This window comes from Buteo buteo, chromosome 11 (assembly GCF_964188355.1).
Source record: "Buteo buteo chromosome 11, bButBut1.hap1.1, whole genome shotgun sequence".
Taxonomy (NCBI): Eukaryota; Metazoa; Chordata; class Aves; order Accipitriformes; family Accipitridae; genus Buteo; species Buteo buteo.
In genome coordinates, this window is record NC_134181.1 from 12,336,437 (window position 1) to 12,354,900 (window position 18,464).

Genomic DNA, 18,464 nt, shown 5'->3' on the forward strand with positions numbered 1-18,464 from the left:
GGAGGCATCTGTCTTGAAAGATGAACTACATATTTGAGAAGTCTAGATGAGAGCAGTCTCACTGCTTACGTTAGTGTCTGCACCAACATAAGAGAATCCACTAAGTGTTTCTCTCCATACTTCAGCTGGATCAGCTCCAGACCTAGAGTGCTAGCCTCTTTCTCACTTCAGTGAGCATGCACCAGGAGCTCCTTTCTTCTACATTGCCTTTCATAGGAGTCAACATTGCTTGAAGGCAGCACCCTGAGATGAGATGGAAAACAGCAGAACCTTGAAGACAAGGAAGTGGGTGACTCCCTGCCCCCTAGCACAGCTGAAAAGGAAAGAGCTAGACCACCCTTTTCTCTAGTGTAGGATAAGGGAGAAGGCGGCACACATTGAAGAGGAAGAAACTAGGTAGCAAATAACCCCTTGACAGGAATTGGAAAAGGGTAGTGAAGAGGTAGAGGAACATGATAGGAACTTCTGATAGCATTGCTCTCCCTTCATGAACTTATCAGTTGAGATATTGCCTTTATTCTCTGGTAAAGGAGATCAGCTTTCTGTTTAAAGCAGCAGCAGCTGTCATGTTGATGCCCCATGGTTTCTGTTTCCAGATTGTGCTGGAAAGGGTTGTGGGACTTAAGCGAGCAGCAACATTGCTGTGCCCTGGGGCTTCATTACAGCCCCTCATGTGGCTACACTTAATTTTATAGCTGGCTTCAGATGGAGCTTCTGGCAGCTGAGTAATGTTGTTGTCCAATCCCTAATGAAGCTAACTACATAAAGAAAACTCAGCAGGGAGCTAATGTACCCTGTGGGATAATGGGTATATTATCACCCTCATGTCAGTAAGAAAATTGCACTTCGGAGGCACCTGCCAGATCTCTTCACCCAAGGTCATGCAAGTCTTGGAGAAATACTTTGGTTGTGTGGAGGAGAGGAGCATGTAACTGATGGCACAAAAGATTCCATTTTATTTTCTGGGAGTTGTCAACTTTATTTAACTAGAATTCCAGTTAATAAGTATTGGACTTTTAGTTATGTTCCTATGCACAGATAATGTGTAGTAAGACCTTCTAGTTCAGAGGGTTGAAGTAAGGTATAAAGTAGGGAGTTAGAGCCAGCCACTAGGGACTAGGCAGCATTTTGGCTCTTGTATGGAAAGAGCTGTAGGTGGCAATGAAGTTGGCATGGAGGAAGTGCAGGTGGGAGAAACCAGGAAAGGAAGACTTGAACACAAAGTGAGGCTAAAAATATTTGGAGGGGTGGGGGTGTGGAGCTAACTTCCCCAAGTCATCAGCTGTAATCTGTGAAAGTCACCTTGGATAGGTTATTATACAAGTACACCCTCATAGGTACAAATATTTCATTTCTCTAGTGTAGAGAGTAGTGTTAGATGAAAAGATCATTAATGTTTGGATGTGTATTTTCTAGACAATATAGATTTAAAATACCTGAGAGTCCCACTCAAAGCAATTTTTTTTTTTTAAATTCCTGGAGTGCAATTAAAGCAGGTACAAGCAAGTTTTGTCTTTGAAGGCGCAAACTTGCTTAATACTTCAACCAATACCTGATTCTTCTGCCATTTTGTATTTTGCTTTCAAGGATATGTAGTTTCACCTGGGATGGACTCTTTTTTTCTGATTTATATAATAAATAATACCTCTACATAAGGATTGCTGTCTTAAGTCATTCTCTGAAATAATTATTCCACACTTCTGTTGTAAAATACGCTGTTGGAAGGAACAGTACTAAAAGTACAGGAGGTCTTGCTAGTGGTTACTTAGATTCTCCATAGTGAAAGTATAAAGCTGTCTGAGCATTCTCATTAGAAATTCTGATTGGACTTCAGAAACTTGTATCAGCAGTAAAGCTTTAACATTTTTTCTACTTAACATTTTTGATCAAGTATTTCTTAGGGAAGTTACTCCTGATCACACTGAAGAATCTATCCAAGGAGGCTAGTGTTATCTGCCTTGTAATTCTGAAAAGATACGCTTGGGTATCTTTAGCTAAAGTACTTGGGTTTGAAAAGATTGGTGAATATTTGTCATCCTGATGTATCTAAATACAAACAACTTACTGTGAAGTACAGGTCTGAACTTTTATTTCATGACCTCACAAACGTGTTTTTAATGACATCATTTGCTATACAATGGAGGGTTTTTTTAGACAGCTTTATGAGAGGCATTTGGGTTGATTTTGAAACTTGAGTGATCTGATTTCTAGAAAATCTGAACTTTCTTTTTGGTGTTCAAGTGATCTCGTTATTTGTAGTTCACTAGTTTCTTAAACTTTACGCTGACTTACTACTGTTAAGAGCTGAGTTGGACTTTTTTTACTTATTTAATATCTGGTTTTCACAGGCTTAATTGCAGAAGCTATAGCCCAGATCCTAAGCCATCAAAGTTTATCTGATACATGGGTGTTTATCTTAAATGCAGTGGTCTTCAGTTTGATGGATGCTTGGAGTCTTTCAATTTCTAGGGAGATAGTCATTATCCAAAAACAACATCCGAAGAAATTATATTCACTGTCAACCGTAAGCAGTGGTTGATCAGAATCAACTATGTGTGACTGTTTCCATCTACTTTCTTAGAAAATGTTTTCTTTACATTATTGGTTTTATTTTATGTGAGGTTCAATGTTGCTGTTTCAAAATCTGACTCTACTTAAGAATTTTCACATAGTTTTGGAAGGATATGTATTCTTTAGTGCATCCTGAAGTTGTATTGTCAGATTTCTCAGAAAATGGGAAGTACTGATGTGAGAGTTGCACTACATGTCTGCTTAGCTCAGTCTCCAATTTTCAAGAAGTGACCAGTAGGAAACGCTATATGAATGAGTCTCCTAGAGAGTAATGCTTCACTTGGTACGGTCTTTTATTTTCCAGCAAGTAGAAGAGAGTTCAACGGAGTCTTTGAGTCAGAGTTTTATCAGGGTCATCTTTTTTAATAGCCACCAGTAGACGTGTCTTACATGAATTTGTCTAATGCCTTTTTGGGTCCATTTATACTTTTGATTTTTGCAACTTCCTGTAGCAATGAGTTCTACAATAAGAGAACATTTTTTCTCTTCTCTCTTCTCCCCATTCCCTCCCCAGACCTAATGTGTGATGATTTTGTTGGACATCCCAGTTCCTATATTTTGAGGAATAGTGGATATTGATTCTTTACATGTTTTCTTTGAATTTTTTGTGATTTTGTAGACCATTGTGGCAAAGTCAAACTTCTCCAGAGTGAAGAATCCTAATTTCTCCTTGTAAGGAAGCTGCATTGCACTTCTTACAGTTCTTGTTGTCTTTTTTTAATGTCTTTTCTAGTTTTGCTGTGTTCTTTTTCAGATGGTACAACCATAATTTCATTAATGCTCAGTTGGTTCATGGAGAATTACAGTAAAAGAATATTCTGGTGAACATGTACTTACTATTTTCTTGAACAGGTGTGCAGTCTTTCAAGTGTCAGAATCCTAAATGTGAAACTAACTTAGGTTTTATGTGCATCTGATAATTCGTAAGTGGCAAACGCAGTGTTTAATATTTTTAAAAGTTAATTCCACTGTTAAGGTACTTTACTTTTGCCTGTAAATGAGTATATAGATAATCAATCTATATATTTTATTTTCAGGAATCTGAGAGACTGTGTGACAAGCTACTTTTAAGACAAAGGATGAACTTGTTGTCCCAGATGTCTGCTACTCCAATAGACTGCTTATTTAAGGTTAATAACTTTTATGGCAGAATACGTATGTACTTATGTATTGCACATTTATATCCCTCCCTTTCTGCAATTTTCTGAAATGTAATGCAGTGTTAATTACATTAGTACTGTGAAATGTGTTTTAGTAGATGCTAAAAGTGTGGTTTGAATCTAGTGCATTTCTGGGCCAAAACGTTACCAAGTTAATCTTACGGATTTCAGCATGTTATATGAAATATGGAAGCAAATGAGGATGAAATGCTACTGCTGTGGGTATTGATTGGCCCATTTAATGCGCAGATGTGATATTACTATCTAGTTGTTTCTTACAGCTTTTAGTGCTTGAAATTGAAAGGGTTTTCTGAAATAATTTAAAAGTGGTCACCTGACAGCTACTTCATATTATATGTTAATATCATATTGTCATTCTAAAAGAATTTTGCCTATACAAGGATACAAAGCAGAGCTTCTAATTATATGTGTTCACAGCTTATGGCTGGAGACTTAGTAATTTTACAGAAATGTTTTTGCACAGAGGGAACTCAATTTCGTGACTGAGTCTAAAGAGAACAATAGGAATTGTTTTAATTTTTTATAGAAAATGAAGTAAGCCAAGAACAGATTCTTTTTAACACTGATTGCCCATTAGGGGGTTTTGTGCTGTGACATTGTTCATTTCTGCTTTCTAATGCTTGAATACATGTCTTTTATAATTGGTTCCTTTTGTTTTGTGCTTCAGTAAATTACTCTATTTTTTGTGTTTGTTTTGTTTTTTTGTTTTTTTTTTTTTTCCTTAAAAGGAGGCTTTTTATATTGGGTCCTCATTCTCTTTCTCCTCTTGGCTTTTGGTAGCATGTTGCTTCAGGTAATCAGGAAGAAGTGGAGCGATTACTAAGTCAAGGTGACAGTGATAAAGATACTGTACAGAAAATGTGTCATCCGCTCTGTTACTGTGACAAATGTGAGAAGCTAGTTTCTGGGTAAGCACTTTTCATCTCCACAAATACACAAAAAGCTATGTAAAAGTCTTCACCTAAGATTCACTTTAGAAAGTATGCTCCTTTTGGTTATAGAGGAAGTTGGTAACACTTCAGGATGTAGTAGAGAGTGTACGTTCGTGTGGTTTGAAAAAGCAGAAGAAATATTAGGAGAGTATTGAATGCCTTGGAACCAGCCAATTTTGTGATGGAGGCTGTATGTTCTTTGGTAAATGTGGTGTGAAATGTTTCTTCTCTTGAACCTAACTTACATATCTTGCACAACCACATCTCTTAACAAAATGTACAACTTTGTATAGAATAATTTGTCTATGTGAAAGGATAAAGGATAAAAACTTCCAAAATCAGTTTTTGTTGGCCTTTGCAATTTTTCTCTTTCTTTCCTCCTTACCACTGCTGCATGGGTAACTGAGCTGCTTTTAAACCATTGTGTTTTAAAGGAAACTGAATGATCCTTCCATTATCACTCCATTTTCCCGAGATGACCGGGGATATACACCACTTCATATAGCTGCTATTTGTGGTGAGTATTGGTTTTCTTCACTAGTGTTTTCTACTCCTTATGTTCCTTATCTTTACGTTAGCATGTTTTCCAACTTTACATTAAAGAGTGAATTTTGCATTAAATTGTTTTCTGCTTATTTGCTATGGAACCTGGTATCTTGGCACAGACTGAAGTTATTATGTATTCTTTTAAGCTCTGTTTCTCGTGGTTAAGTTATTGTTTATTTGTTGGCTGTTTACTTTTGCCGTAGTGATTACCACAGTAGTTTGCTCTTCAGCTGTGAAAAAAGTAAAAATGTGTCCTCAGAAACCAGTCTTGTTTTAAAGAACTGGCAGATTGAGACGTTAATCTTTTCTCTCTCCTGCAGCTGGCTGTGCATGGTAGATCTGTACCGTCTCCTGTCTTGTAATGTTCATTATGCCATTGATCTTACATTCATTAGAAGATGTATTAATTTTCTTAGTGAGTTTTTTAAATAAATAATATCCTTTTTTTACTGTTATCTTGAATCCCAATGGGAGAGTGCTTTGTGTGACAGGGCTTTATTTTCTCTTCTTCTCTTACTCATAAGATACAAGCATAGCTTGTTTTTAGCTAGAGGTTCTTTTATGGAGCTTTGACGTTGAGTAATCTGCAACAAAAAAAAAGAAATGGGAAGGAAGTGAATATACAGTATATAGAAACATGGTATGCAGAAATGCAGGGTATCTTAGTTTATAGTCCATGTTTGAATTTGAAAAGTAGCAATGTTCTTGTGCAAAGTTTACTTCTTTCTTATAATGTTTGCATATTTTTCAAGGGCAAACATCACTAGTGGATTTACTAGTGGCCAAAGGAGCCATCGTCAATGCTACAGATTATCACGGTTCAACTCCACTTCACCTTGCCTGTCAGAAAGGATATCAAAATGTTACAGTAAGCACCAAAAGGCTTAATTAGAAATAAAAACAAATACTTAACCTAAATAATAAATATATGATTCTTACTAAGCTGTTCTACTGTTACTGTCATTTAGGTCTTCTGAGAAGCTTACCAGAACTGTGTATGCTGTCAGAATTGAGGGTCTTTTATGACTGTAGTTTGCATGATATTTTATTTTTTCCTATACTGCAAGGTTTTCACCCATTTGTAATAACCAAGCAATTGACAGCTATGCATGCCTGATAATTAATCCGTTTTATTGATACAAATCTCTAATACATAGTACAAATAGAGAACCTGTTAACATCTCTGCTCTTGATTAAGACAGAAGAACCATTGCAGTCATTGGAATGAATTAAATGACTTCACATTGTGGTTGGGTAGACTGTGTAACTACATTAATTATTGTGTACTTGAATTTTATATACATGAGATTCTTTAATTAGCATTGTTGAAATTAAGCTGTGTCTTCACTTACATAGGCTCTTAAAATACAGGATAAATTGTCATGTAATATATGTATTGCAATGTTTGCTGCAGTAGATGATTCATTTTTTCAATGACAATTCTGAATATGTAAGAAGCAGATTTTATTTGATTCTTAGGGTAGGGCAAAACCAGTATTGTAATGCCAAGAGAGTAGTGTCTGAAACGAGAGACGTAGCTAGTTTTCATGAAGTGCTTCATCATGCTAGAAACCAAAAGGAATCTACAGAGTAACAATTGTTTGTCCATTAATTTTTTAGTTACTTAAATGTCTACTTTTATTTTTTCTTGTAAGCTTCTCTTATTGCACTATAAGGCAAGTACTGATGTTCAGGACAATAATGGAAATACTCCACTTCATTTAGCCTGCACTTATGGTCATGAGGATGTAAGTAATTGTTTTGTAACATACTAAATGGACCTTCTAATGGAATGGAATTAAACTGTGATGCAAATTTGCACTAAACTTACATGTTTTAAAGAGTAAATAAAAAAGATTTGGAGGCTAACTATTTAACGCTGTAAATTAGGACTTTATTCAGTAGTTCATAGGAATTTTTATTATGTGTTCACATTAAAGATAGTAGTATTGTGCAAATTTAGTTGAATTATTTAACTCTTTATTTAATGACACTGAACTGTAAAAGCCTGCCCTTTAAGCAATGGATTATATGAGCAGCAGTGAAAAAAACCTTTTTAGGATTGCACACATTATATGAATTGAGAGACAATACTATAGTTTATTGATAGCTTTCCTTTTCTTTCTAGTGCGTCAAAGCTTTAGTCTACTATGATGTGCATTCCTGTAGACTGGATATTGGTAATGAAAAGGGAGATACTCCTCTCCATATAGCTGCTCGTTGGGGCTATCAAGGGATCATAGAAGTGCTTTTGCAAAATGGGGCAAATCCAGAAATTCAAAACCGGATGAAGGAGACTTCCCTACAGTGTGCATTAAATTCCAAGGTATTCTTCTTTATCTTCTAGCCTGATTTCTTTCTGATGCAATTCCACGGAGATGTAGATGCTTACCTGCTAAGAGGATTTTGTGGTCTGGTACTATCAAAGTGAAAATGTATGTTTCACTTTAAGGAAGAAAGGTCACATTTTAAATCTAATAGCATGAATACAGTCTGTGGTATAGAACATAAACTTGTAAATGGGTACTTCTAATCTGCTCAGTCATAATCTGTTACTAATATTAGGTTGTCGGCTAATTTGTGTTTCAGTCAGTAGATTCTTCTTTAAGTGAAGTTACATTAGTTCTCTATTAATATTTTTATGCAGATTTTGTCATTGATGGAATTAAACTATCTAACGTTTGAGAGAGGACAGAGTGCTTCTGAGGTAACAACCAATGCAAGTTGCTAAACTTTTTTTGCCTATGTTTAACCTGCTTAATCTGATATGTAACTTTTTCTGGGTGTGTTGTTTTGTTTTTGTTTTTTTCCAACTTCAAGTCACCACTTAGGTCTCCTCAGCACTCAACAGAAACTTTCAGCAGAGGATCATCTATCTCAAGCCTGTCATCAGCATCAACTGATATAAGGCAAGAAGAAGTAAAAAATAGTTATAAAGAGGTAAGACTGAGGTATAAGTTTTGACAATAAGCAAAATGAAGGAAGCTAGAAAGGTGGTATTTTGCAACACTGTTTTAAACTGGTTCTTCAGGAATAGCCTTCTGTCTGTTTTGGAAAATTACATGCTGCTATCCTCAGGTGCTTGTCATCTCAGTATCTAAACAGTTATTTTTGTATGGTATCAACTGCTCTGCTGGTTATTTCTTGGGAAAAATTGAAAACATATTTGGAGTAGTTGTTAGATTTCTGCAGTTAACTATGCAATTTGAGAACTTGTTCAGGTTTACAAAGTTATAATGGCAATCAGCGCCCCAAGGACCTTGCTGTCCTGTCCAGGAATTAAATGCCATCGTTGGCTTACAAAGCCTGTCAGGGAAAAGAGACTAATACAGGCATACTGACAAACAACTTAACAAACTAGAATGTTAAGACAAGCTTTCAAAATCGGCATAGGAAATCAATTTTGTAGCATGTGAAGAAGTACACACTATATACTGAATATCTTGCACATATGTCTCTGCTGATTTTGCTCTGTCCACACCAGCCAAAGTGCCGTCCTCTGAATTTTTTCATGTGGGACTTCAGATCCATTCTTTCCATTTATCCCCTCCGAAGACTGTCATATCACCACTCCTTCTGATGCTTCTCTATTTTTTTCCCAGTCTTCCTCTTCCATTTTTTTTTTCCAAATTGACCTCCTTAGTATTTTTGTCTCTCCATATTGCCTCTATGTTCAGATTCTTCCTTTTCCTGCTATTAAAAGGCTCTTCTCTTGCCAAAAGTTTCTGTTTTCTAAAAGTGTTCAAGAAATGCAAAGATGTAATTTTGACTGGACAACATTACTTCACACTTCATTATCAGTTACTCTATGAGAGCCTGAATGTAGGAGTGTACCTCCCTGTTTGTACAGAGGCAAGCACTCTAAGGTCTAATATACATAAAAGTTCACCTCATAGATCAAGGATTTATTTTTCCTTAAAGGAACAAATTTATCACACCCAAGAGCTAAGACTAGTTCAAACCAGGGAAAAAGATTACAAGCAGTTTACACCTTAGATTCTTGGGGTTAATGACCTTCTCCTGTAATCCAGCTTTAGTTAATTTCTGTTTGCCAAGTTTCACATGGGCTCACTGCTCTTATTCTTACTAAGCAAAGAGGCAAGGGCATAATCCTGAGAGAGCTCCGTGAAGGCAATGCCACTGGAAGTAATGGGAAGCTGTTAAGGTCAGTTTTCCAGACTTCAAGGCTTAGACCATGAATTAAGAGGTTGCAGTTAACTCTTTATTAATCAATACTGCTAGTGAATTAAAGTCTTTGCTTAAATGAGCCAGTCATGGTATATGTCTCGTATGTGGCTTGTTTACAACTTAGAAAAGAGAGAGTAAAAGAGCCAGCCATGTAAATTTGGAACTTCCTCTGTTCAAACTAATAACTCCTTGCACAGTTTCTGTTCAGCAACAGAAAAACTGAGCTTGTGAGTGAATTGCAGTAGATTTGTTTTATCTATTTTTACATTTAAAGGAAGGTACTTCTGTTCCATGGAGGAGTGAGAAAGCAAACTGGGAAGATGGGGAAATGCGTGTAGCAGACATTTTGCCCTAAGTACTCTTAATAAATTATCTATAAGCTGCATAACAGATGTTGTATGCTTCTCCACTGCTAGAGCCTGAGGCAGTTTTTAGAACTGTAAGGAAGTTGTTATTTTTGGAAAGAAATTATCAGAGCTTGTGGGTCACTTGCTATTACTGTTAGGCATCTTGTATGTGATAAGACTGGCTCCTGAAAATCATCAAGACCTTTACATTCTCCGGTGACATTATCCTATAAGATTAGGGGAAATTATGGGAGGCACAGATTTCCCTAGTATATATAGTCCATTTTAGATGTGTATGTGTAGAGATTGGGATTCGGCTCACCTAACTTCAGATGTCTGAAAGACAATTGTCTTACCTTTAGACATCTATTTTCCCTCCTTAGTCAGTGGAGAGAAATTGGTACCTCCAGAGAGGAATTAATCTCAGACATGCTTAGTTTGACCTGAGTTGCACTCGAGTGTCATTCGTTCACTGCATTCTGCTCTGTAGTTATAAGAGAGGGAGTTTAAATGTGACTGGCTTAGATTTAGACAGCTAACTTTTAGACATTCAAAGTTAGGAAAGAGGAATCCTGCCTTGAGTGCCTAGTGCATGACTTCAAGGAGCTTCACCTTGTATTAGAAAGGTAGTAATAAAATAAATCAAAACTTAGCAGCTTTCCTAAAAGGAGATAAAAACGGATAGAGAGGTTTAATCTAGCCTCTGATCTTTCAGCTGTAGATGTGTCCCGTTCTGCTAAAACCCTGAAGAAAGAGATCAGACCAGTAAAACACAACTTCCTTTTAGTCTCATTCTTCCTTGTTTGCTTTACCAAACACTGCTGTGAGTCAGCAAGATAGTAATTTCTAGATAAAGATTGAAATGTGACTGTAGCTGTTAACTCCATGACATCTTCAACTTGGAAGATGTTTCTTAATAGTGAAACAACTTTGTTTACACAGCAGCATCTTTGGTGATTCTAGCACGGTGCTAGAATAATTTGCTATAATGCTGAAACGGACTTTCACAAAGCTTATTATCTTCAACAATCTGCAGAGGCCAGTCAAGTTGCCTATTGATAGTACTAATGGACTGTCCCTGCCCTTTTCTATCAGGTTAGGTCTCAACTCCACGTGAGAGTAGAGAATCAGAGGAGAAGCGGGGAGACAAGTACATCTCATTCTCCTGCTTTTACAAGCAATCGGAGGCATCAAGGGGATGGTATCAATGCACTGCAGAGCACCTTCCATCTCTTCTTCCCCCCGCTTGCCTCTTTCCCCCCTGCAGAGCTCATAAACAGGAGAATACCTACACCAAACAGTCATGCTCAGGCATCAGCTTGCCTGAGCATACACATACTTAACTGGTCTAATACTGGTCCCCTGGAATAACTCTCTGAGTTGAAGAGACCTGGCTTTTGCTAATGCATACCCTTTGATATTTACATCTTCTTGGATTTTAAGTAAGAAAACAAATTTCATACTTACAATCAAGTTATATTTATAAATGTTTGGTTTTTAACATAGGAACAAACCAGTAATCTGCAGATGTGAACAATTGGAAAGCATCTTTTTCATCTTAAACTGTTGTTCCTCAAATAGCAAAATAAAATCTGCCATCCTTTGTGCTTCTGGTAGCATATAGTAGCTCAGCAAGAGTCCAAACAGTACTAGTGTTTATCAGGGTAGAAATTTGTCTTGAGTAGGGATTTCTACTGTTACGTTCACAATAGAAATGCATGGCCAGCTGCTGCTGAGCAGCATGATAAAGTATATCGGCTTACATGGCTTTGCTTATGTGTGGACTACATGTTCTCTATTTAGGTAAGTACTGTTTATCTTTAAGCAAGTCAGAGATCATCAAATGGCCACAGGCCTTGCACAGCTTTTGTATTTCATAAAGAAGAAGGTTTTTCCTTTAAAACTTTATCAATAGATATGAAATGGGCTAGCAGTAATCCTACCACATGAGCTTAGGAGGTTAACAAAGGACACAGGATTTTCTGTGTACAGCTTAATACCAATACTAACAAAGCAAATAAATTTGTTTTCTTAATACATAGGTGGAAAAACTCCTAAGAGCAGTTGCTGATGGAGATCTGGAAATGGTGAGTCTTTGCATGGCTGTTGAATATTATTGAATTCCAATTTACCTCATTCAAATTGAGGAAGTTATTTGTAAATAATATCAAGTGACGAATGCTTTGGGTAATACCTTCCTTCAGCAACAACTAATCAAATTAATCTCATTTTCTGCAGAGAATATTCACTCCATTGTCCCCAAATTATTTTACCTACAGTGCTTTAAAGCCCATTATTTTGACATTTCCATGACCTCTTGCACTAAAGAAATTACTTTAGATTGAATAATACCTTTGTGAAGGCCTGTCATTTAAAAACGTATGCATAGTCACCTCTAGGAGATGCAAAGAACTTGGGAAGAACAATATTCAGGGCAGGCATGTTGAAAAGAAATATTGCGGGAAAGAGCAACTCATTTGCTTGGAGGTGCTCGAGCTGCACTGTCAAATGCTGTTCTTAAATGGGGGCATGATGCACTGAAGAACTAAAAAGATACTTATACTGATGTCACAATATTGGACTGGATATGCAGTCAGCACAAAACAAAAAAAGCAAAATAGATGAGTTTTCAGGTAAACCTGATTTTTGACAGCAAATCCAATAGAAAGTGTTATTATTCCCAGTTGCTTGTGCCTACATCACAGAAGTGCATCATATCTTTTCTCGTATGTAAGTTGATGCATGTGCTGGAGTGGCAATGCTGTGCACCAGTTCTGGAAATTGAACGGTGGGATTAACAGTTTGCAGTTTTTTGACTTAAGCGTTCCAGTAATACAGTGTGTTTAAATCCACAACTTCCTAAATTGTCAGGTTCTCTAATGCTTTGAATATTGTCTACTCTTTATTATGTGTTTACTGCATGTAATAATTGTGCATAGGTACTGTAAATGAAAAGTGAGCTCTTTTGTTTGTTGTGATACCTTTTTATTAGTATTTCATACAGAGAGGAAATTTAGGTGACACCAGTCAGTACAGAGAATTTAGCTCAGGGGCATACAACTTTCCTGTAGTTTGGATTTCACTTCAAATGGATAGCTGATGGCTATGATAATACCAGTTTCAGAGTTGATGTTCTGTAAATTGTGATACTTACCACCTGTTTTGACATAGTTTTTAGTTAATATTGCCCTTTATTCCTGAAAATTTGAACAATAAGGTCCTTCCAATGTTATTCTACTGAAAAATTGAAGATGACACAGAAATCTTCAGCAGTTTTGTCTTTGGAAAGATGTATAAGGCTGTACATTTCTAAATTATTTTGTAGTTCACAGAACAAAATCATGAACCCATGTGAGAATGCAGGGTTTCTCTGCTGGATGCATGTTCTGAAAAATTTGTTTAGGTCATATGTACCAGGAGTTACAGATGCTAATGAAGCATCACACAGTCATAATAAAATAGATAATCTGCATCATAAAATACATACCATGTTAATATTGATTCTGTCGTGTTTTATTCCAGTTAGATGATAGAAGCAAATTAATTTATCAACTGATAGAGGAAAGAACTGTTCAGTTGTTAAGTAAATATCATTATCCTAGTTTACAACGTAACTTCATCTTAGTAATTATTTCCAGGTCAGCCCTTAAGTCATTTCAAGAAGCAGCAATGCATACAATGGTGATATTTACCATCTTCCTGGCAAGTAGTAAACATGAATGTATTGCAATTAACTTTTCACAGACTTTGTGAAAATCTAAACTGCATCATGAAAAAAATTTAAAGAAAATTAAATATAGTGCTATAATTTGCTGGAATATTAGTATCTAGCACTGCTCAACAGATGTCAGCAATGAAAAGCATATAGAAACTTAATCTGTGCATTCATATGACAGAATCGCCTTATTTTTTGTGGCTTTACTTTCCACATCACTCAAGTTCATGTAAAACTGTTCATTATAAACAGGATTGTCCAATTGGATGGCAAAGGTTACAGTTTGCGTATCTGTTAAAAAAAGGTAGTTATTTAAAAACTCTTATCTTGTTCTGACAGACTGAGGTCTGTCTCCATAGGAACAGAAGCAACAGTAGGGTCATTAGTGCTGTTGTAGATTTCCGCTGTGACAGCCAATTGAGCTTTGCAATAGAAGGCATTAAAAAAAAAAAAGCTATGAAACTGGAAGATCTAAAAAAATAAAATAGTATTACGCTGTGATTGTTCAGGAAGCCAGAAAACAACCTTTGTCGCCATCAAAGCATCTGCAAACTTCAAAAGCAAGTATGCTTTAGATTGGAGATAATGATGTTAATCAATGACAGTTACTTTAATTAGCTGACTCAATGGCAACTAATTCCACATTTTGAAAAAAAACTTAGCCCACTTTGGTAAATTTTCTGTGTCTGTAGTGAGAAAGAGATATTTTGAGACAGTATGGAGGGTATATCTGTATAGAAAGGATTAAGCTTTATTCCCAAAATACGTTTTAGAGTTATGCAGCAGCATTTTTTGGAGGAGGTTCTCAAACTGTACTTTTTATGTGTTTGTTGTTTGCTGAATTGGTAGAAAATTATTATAGCTCCATTATTGTTGGAGACTGTTAATGATTGTCTTAGCCCATTGTATATTGCTTAGAGCCATATAAAGGCTTTGTTCAAAGTCACTAGAGTATGGCATAGAAGTAGTCGATACTGTTTAACATCAATTTTTGGTCTTTCATTCTTTGTGATTGAATTTGGTGGTCAGGTGTACGCCACAGCTCCTTAGTGGTGGATGAACCATTCAGCTTTCAACAAAGATACTTAGATTTAAAAAACAAGCAAATAAAAAACCCCCTTTTATTATTGGAGTGGGATAACACTAGAACAGACCTGGGATGTTACAGAACCTCTTCTGTTAAAAATATTTGAGAAGAGATTGGTCAAATATCTGTCAATGGTATTAAGGAAGAATTGACTTTGTCTCAGTGTAGAATACTGGATTAGGCACTCTTCTGAAGTTCCTTTCACCTGCCTAGTCTTGACTCTTCTGGTGGAATGGATATGTGTAAAACCACCACAAAAAAAGCAAATCTCTTGTATAAAATAAATCTTGTGGAACAGCTAAAAGTCTGGTGTACAGTGCCCCTGGAGTGGTCTGCTAAATATTCCAGGATGTGTGTTACTCTGCAATGTAAAGAAGGTTTTAGATGACAAGTTAACTGGCAAAGGCAGATTATGGACAATTTCCTGAGATGCTTCAGTGTGTGTCTGCTTAAAAGTACATTTAACCTTTTGACCAAAAAACCCAAGGCTATTCCACTGTAATTATAAAGAGGTATGCATGGGAGTAGCGTGTTCAGATTTTTGGTGAGACATTGGTATTGGTATGTTGTGAGCTGCCTATTTGGATAATGAGAACAGCACTATTGAGTTGTGATAGAAGAAGGAGAAAGTGTCAGTTGTGAGTGTCTTGGTCAGTCTGCAGGGAAACGGGAAAGTGAAGGGACAGTAATATTTATTTTGGACATGTACAAATACAGCAAATAGTAAACCTTCACTGATCAGGCCTTCTGTAAACAGACAAGCTTGAGAGATTTCTTTTTACTCCAGAGCGCAATGTGGAATTTGCAGGGAAAGTAATATTCCCTGTGAAAAACATCCCTCTGCTGTCTCAATTATGTTATCATTCAGAATCAGGTACATGGCCCTTACTAGTTGTCCTAGGATTTATTCTAGCTGCATCTGTTTAATTGGATAAATTATTAATGTGTGTTTGGTTTCCCAGCGCTACCTTAATGGTAAGAAGCAGAACTTCCTGACAAGCCTAAGAGTAAACACAGTGGGAGGAACCTGTAGGAAATTCCTTTCTCCCTATTCTCTTCTCGACTAGTATCTGCAGAGCTGTTGGATTGATCCAGTTCTGTGGCATCAAACCCAACCCAAATCCAGCAAAGATGCTTCTATCTCGGTTTCAGCAGAAAGTGATTGCTCAATTTTGCTCCATGCCACTGTTCAGTGGGAGGCAAAGGGCTAATCTTTCTTCACAGTAACAAGACAATCTTTTGACAACTCTCTTAAAAGCTGCTAAAAAAAAAGAGTAAAAGGAAAACCCTTCACAAGATGACACGTATTACAGCTTCATACCCACTATGTAATCCTGTAACTTGTTGTGTGTGGGAATGTCCCAGAAGATCTGCTGGAGCTCTGAGAGATCTAGCCTCCACACACAAGCATCCTGATCTTCCTTCTGTCTTGGTTTTTGAGTGCCATGATGTTAGCCCTTTTAATGCACCTAGAAAAAGGTGACTATTAATGTATTGTCCCTTGCATTATGCGACCAATTTAATTCCCAGTTCTGTCTTGAGTTTCTGAAAGACTTGTCTCATTGAGCATAACACAAACTCAGAATGGTACACCAGATAGATGTCAGGCTTAACATTGCCAGATGGTGTAATAATGGAGACTTAGTACAGTCACTGTGAATTCTAAGATGTCTTTAGTTTACAGTGGATTAATGAATTTCAAGATAAAAATATATTTCTTAAACAGCTTTTTTTTGTTGCATAAAATTTAATGTAAACTTAACATGCAGTAAGCATCACTGTTTGCAAATTGCATGTGAATGCTCTGAGTCTTAAGACTATCTTCACTGAAGGGCTGCTCTCTTCCTCAAAAATGAGGCATTGTACGTTGAGGAAAAAGTGAAATTGTCAAGCTCCTGCGAAGTGACAGACCTAAGAAAAGTCAGTGTCCCTTCAAAGTTTTGGGCATCAGTTAAGTGTCGTCATCCTTGTCACTTCTTATGTTTGTTAAAGCAAAAGATGAAACAAAATTCGTATTGACGTGAGCTGGCACAAATCATCTGAGCTAAAGGGATTTGGAGGGTTTGAGACTAGGTGAATGCTGAAGTCTTGATTAGGCAGCAGGAAGTCATTTGTAATTTACTTCACTGCTATATTTGGTGAACTTTCTAGCTCCTTTGTCAACAATAACATTTGATTTTTTTAATTTGTCCTGTCGGCAGCTGATGCTAGGAGGTAGCTGTATAGTCTCCCTGAGATATTCACAAGTGTATGTTTGTGAAATTTATGCACATTTATTGGGACGTGAAACCTTTAGACTCTGTAAAGGAAGACTTGCTTTTTATGCCAGGTACGTTATCTCTTGGAATGGATGGAAGAAGACTTAGAAGATGAGGATGACACAGCCAGTACATCAAACCCAGAATTCTGCCATCCATTATGCCAGTGCCCAAAATGTGGGCCAGCACAAAAGGTTGGAATATTCATTCTGTGAAAATAATAATTTATATTCTTTTAATGTAACTTTTAGCTTTAGGGAAGTAGCATTCATATTGTCCAACACCTCTGTATCTCTGTCTAAAAAGCAATAAAATCTGTACATATTTAAACAGAGTTCATCTGATGTAGTGAAATTGCTGTCTTTTTAATTGAACTGTAGAAAATTTTGGATACAGTAGCAATGTTCAAAGACTTGCTCAATATCTAATGGAGATGAGAAACTTTGCAGTATGTTTTTAGAATATGTGGACTGCTGTCATTAAGGTTTGGACAACTTGGAATAAATGGGAAAAATCTTTTTCTAAGCCTCAGTTTCTCCTGGTTCTCTTTTATAGTTTACATTGCTAACTGTCACAGAGTATCTACTTATCTGTTAGTAATCAGTTTAGCAAGGAATACCTGTTAATCCTATAATCCTATAATGTAATGCTGATAAATTCTTTTTTTAATTGCATGACATCTTTCATACAAGCTATATCTAAAACCTCTTCAGAGATTAAATACCATTGCAAAGACTTCCTTTCCCCATATTTATCATGGACTGTAGAGGAAAATCAGGCTTTATAATACTTTTTTTTTTTAAATTTAAATAAGGAATGATCCCAGCTTCTTGGAAATAGAAAACCAATTACTTTCCTTTCAGGAAGAAAATGTGTTGCTATGTCTGAAAGTATACATAACTGGATAAGTCATTGCAGAATAAACCAAAGTATAAATTTTCAGTGTATTGACTACTTTGAGGTAACAGTATCCATATCACTTAACTGAGAAAATGTGAGATGGCTTAACTTCTTCTAAATTCCTCACTGCTACCTTATGTTTGTGTTGTGCAGGCTATAAAAGTATGCTAATTGTCTTTAAATGCTTCACATTCACACCGTGCTTTATTGTTTGGTAACATGTCCATGTACCCTCAGTACAGAGATCATGTGCTAAAGATGTCAGAGCCTGAGATCATAAAAGTTCATTTTACTGGCAACAGGCGAAGGAGTGCTATTTGCACTGGAATTCACTTGCCTAGTGATTGAAAAGTAGAAAGAACTTGTTAACTAATCTTAACCATTGTATTGGGTAGGCACACATTTAAAAGCACACTGAGGATAGGCAGAATGAAAGATTGTCTAGCACTGTAAATGCCCTACACCATTTGCGAGAGGAGTAAAAAATGATGTTCTGTACTAGTGTGTAAGTTGTCTTCCAGGTAGTTTCCTTATCTTGACTCCCCATGGAAGTCTGTTTTCTGGGCCAGTGCTACTTCCACATGAATTAAATTAGTTTTAGATTTTATCCTTATTACCTCAAGCTTTGTGTAGCAGTAAAATAGGGGTGTAGTGTCTGTCTCAAAGAGCGTAAATGTCTGTATAAATGAAAGTAACTCATAATATTAACACTTACTCTCTATGTATGAGCATCCTAACA

General features: G+C 36.5%; 1 protein-coding gene across 10 annotated transcripts in view; it reads left to right on the plus strand.

The window, feature by feature from the left end:
• The window catches only part of ANKRD27 (ankyrin repeat domain 27), a 49,380-nt gene that overhangs the window by 20,807 nt on the left and 10,109 nt on the right, over positions 1–18,464 (plus strand). For 9 of the 10 annotated variants that reach the window (XR_012652191.1, XM_075040092.1, XM_075040093.1 and 6 more), the window contains 10 exons: positions 3,609–3,701; positions 4,533–4,660; positions 5,119–5,201; positions 5,983–6,098; positions 6,886–6,978; positions 7,359–7,556; positions 7,878–7,937; positions 8,051–8,170; positions 11,808–11,852; positions 16,897–17,019. Coding sequence is in view for 9 of the 10 variants with exons in the window: in XM_075040092.1 (XP_074896193.1) it covers positions 3,609–3,701; positions 4,533–4,660; positions 5,119–5,201; positions 5,983–6,098; positions 6,886–6,978; positions 7,359–7,556; positions 7,878–7,937; positions 8,051–8,170; positions 11,808–11,852; positions 16,897–17,019 (1,059 nt within the window). In the remaining variant the exon portion in view is untranslated. The remainder of the gene's footprint in view (positions 1–3,608; positions 3,702–4,532; positions 4,661–5,118; positions 5,202–5,982; positions 6,099–6,885; positions 6,979–7,358; positions 7,557–7,877; positions 7,938–8,050; positions 8,171–11,807; positions 11,853–16,896; positions 17,020–18,464) is intronic. The other variant, XM_075040095.1, reaches the window with a different exon arrangement.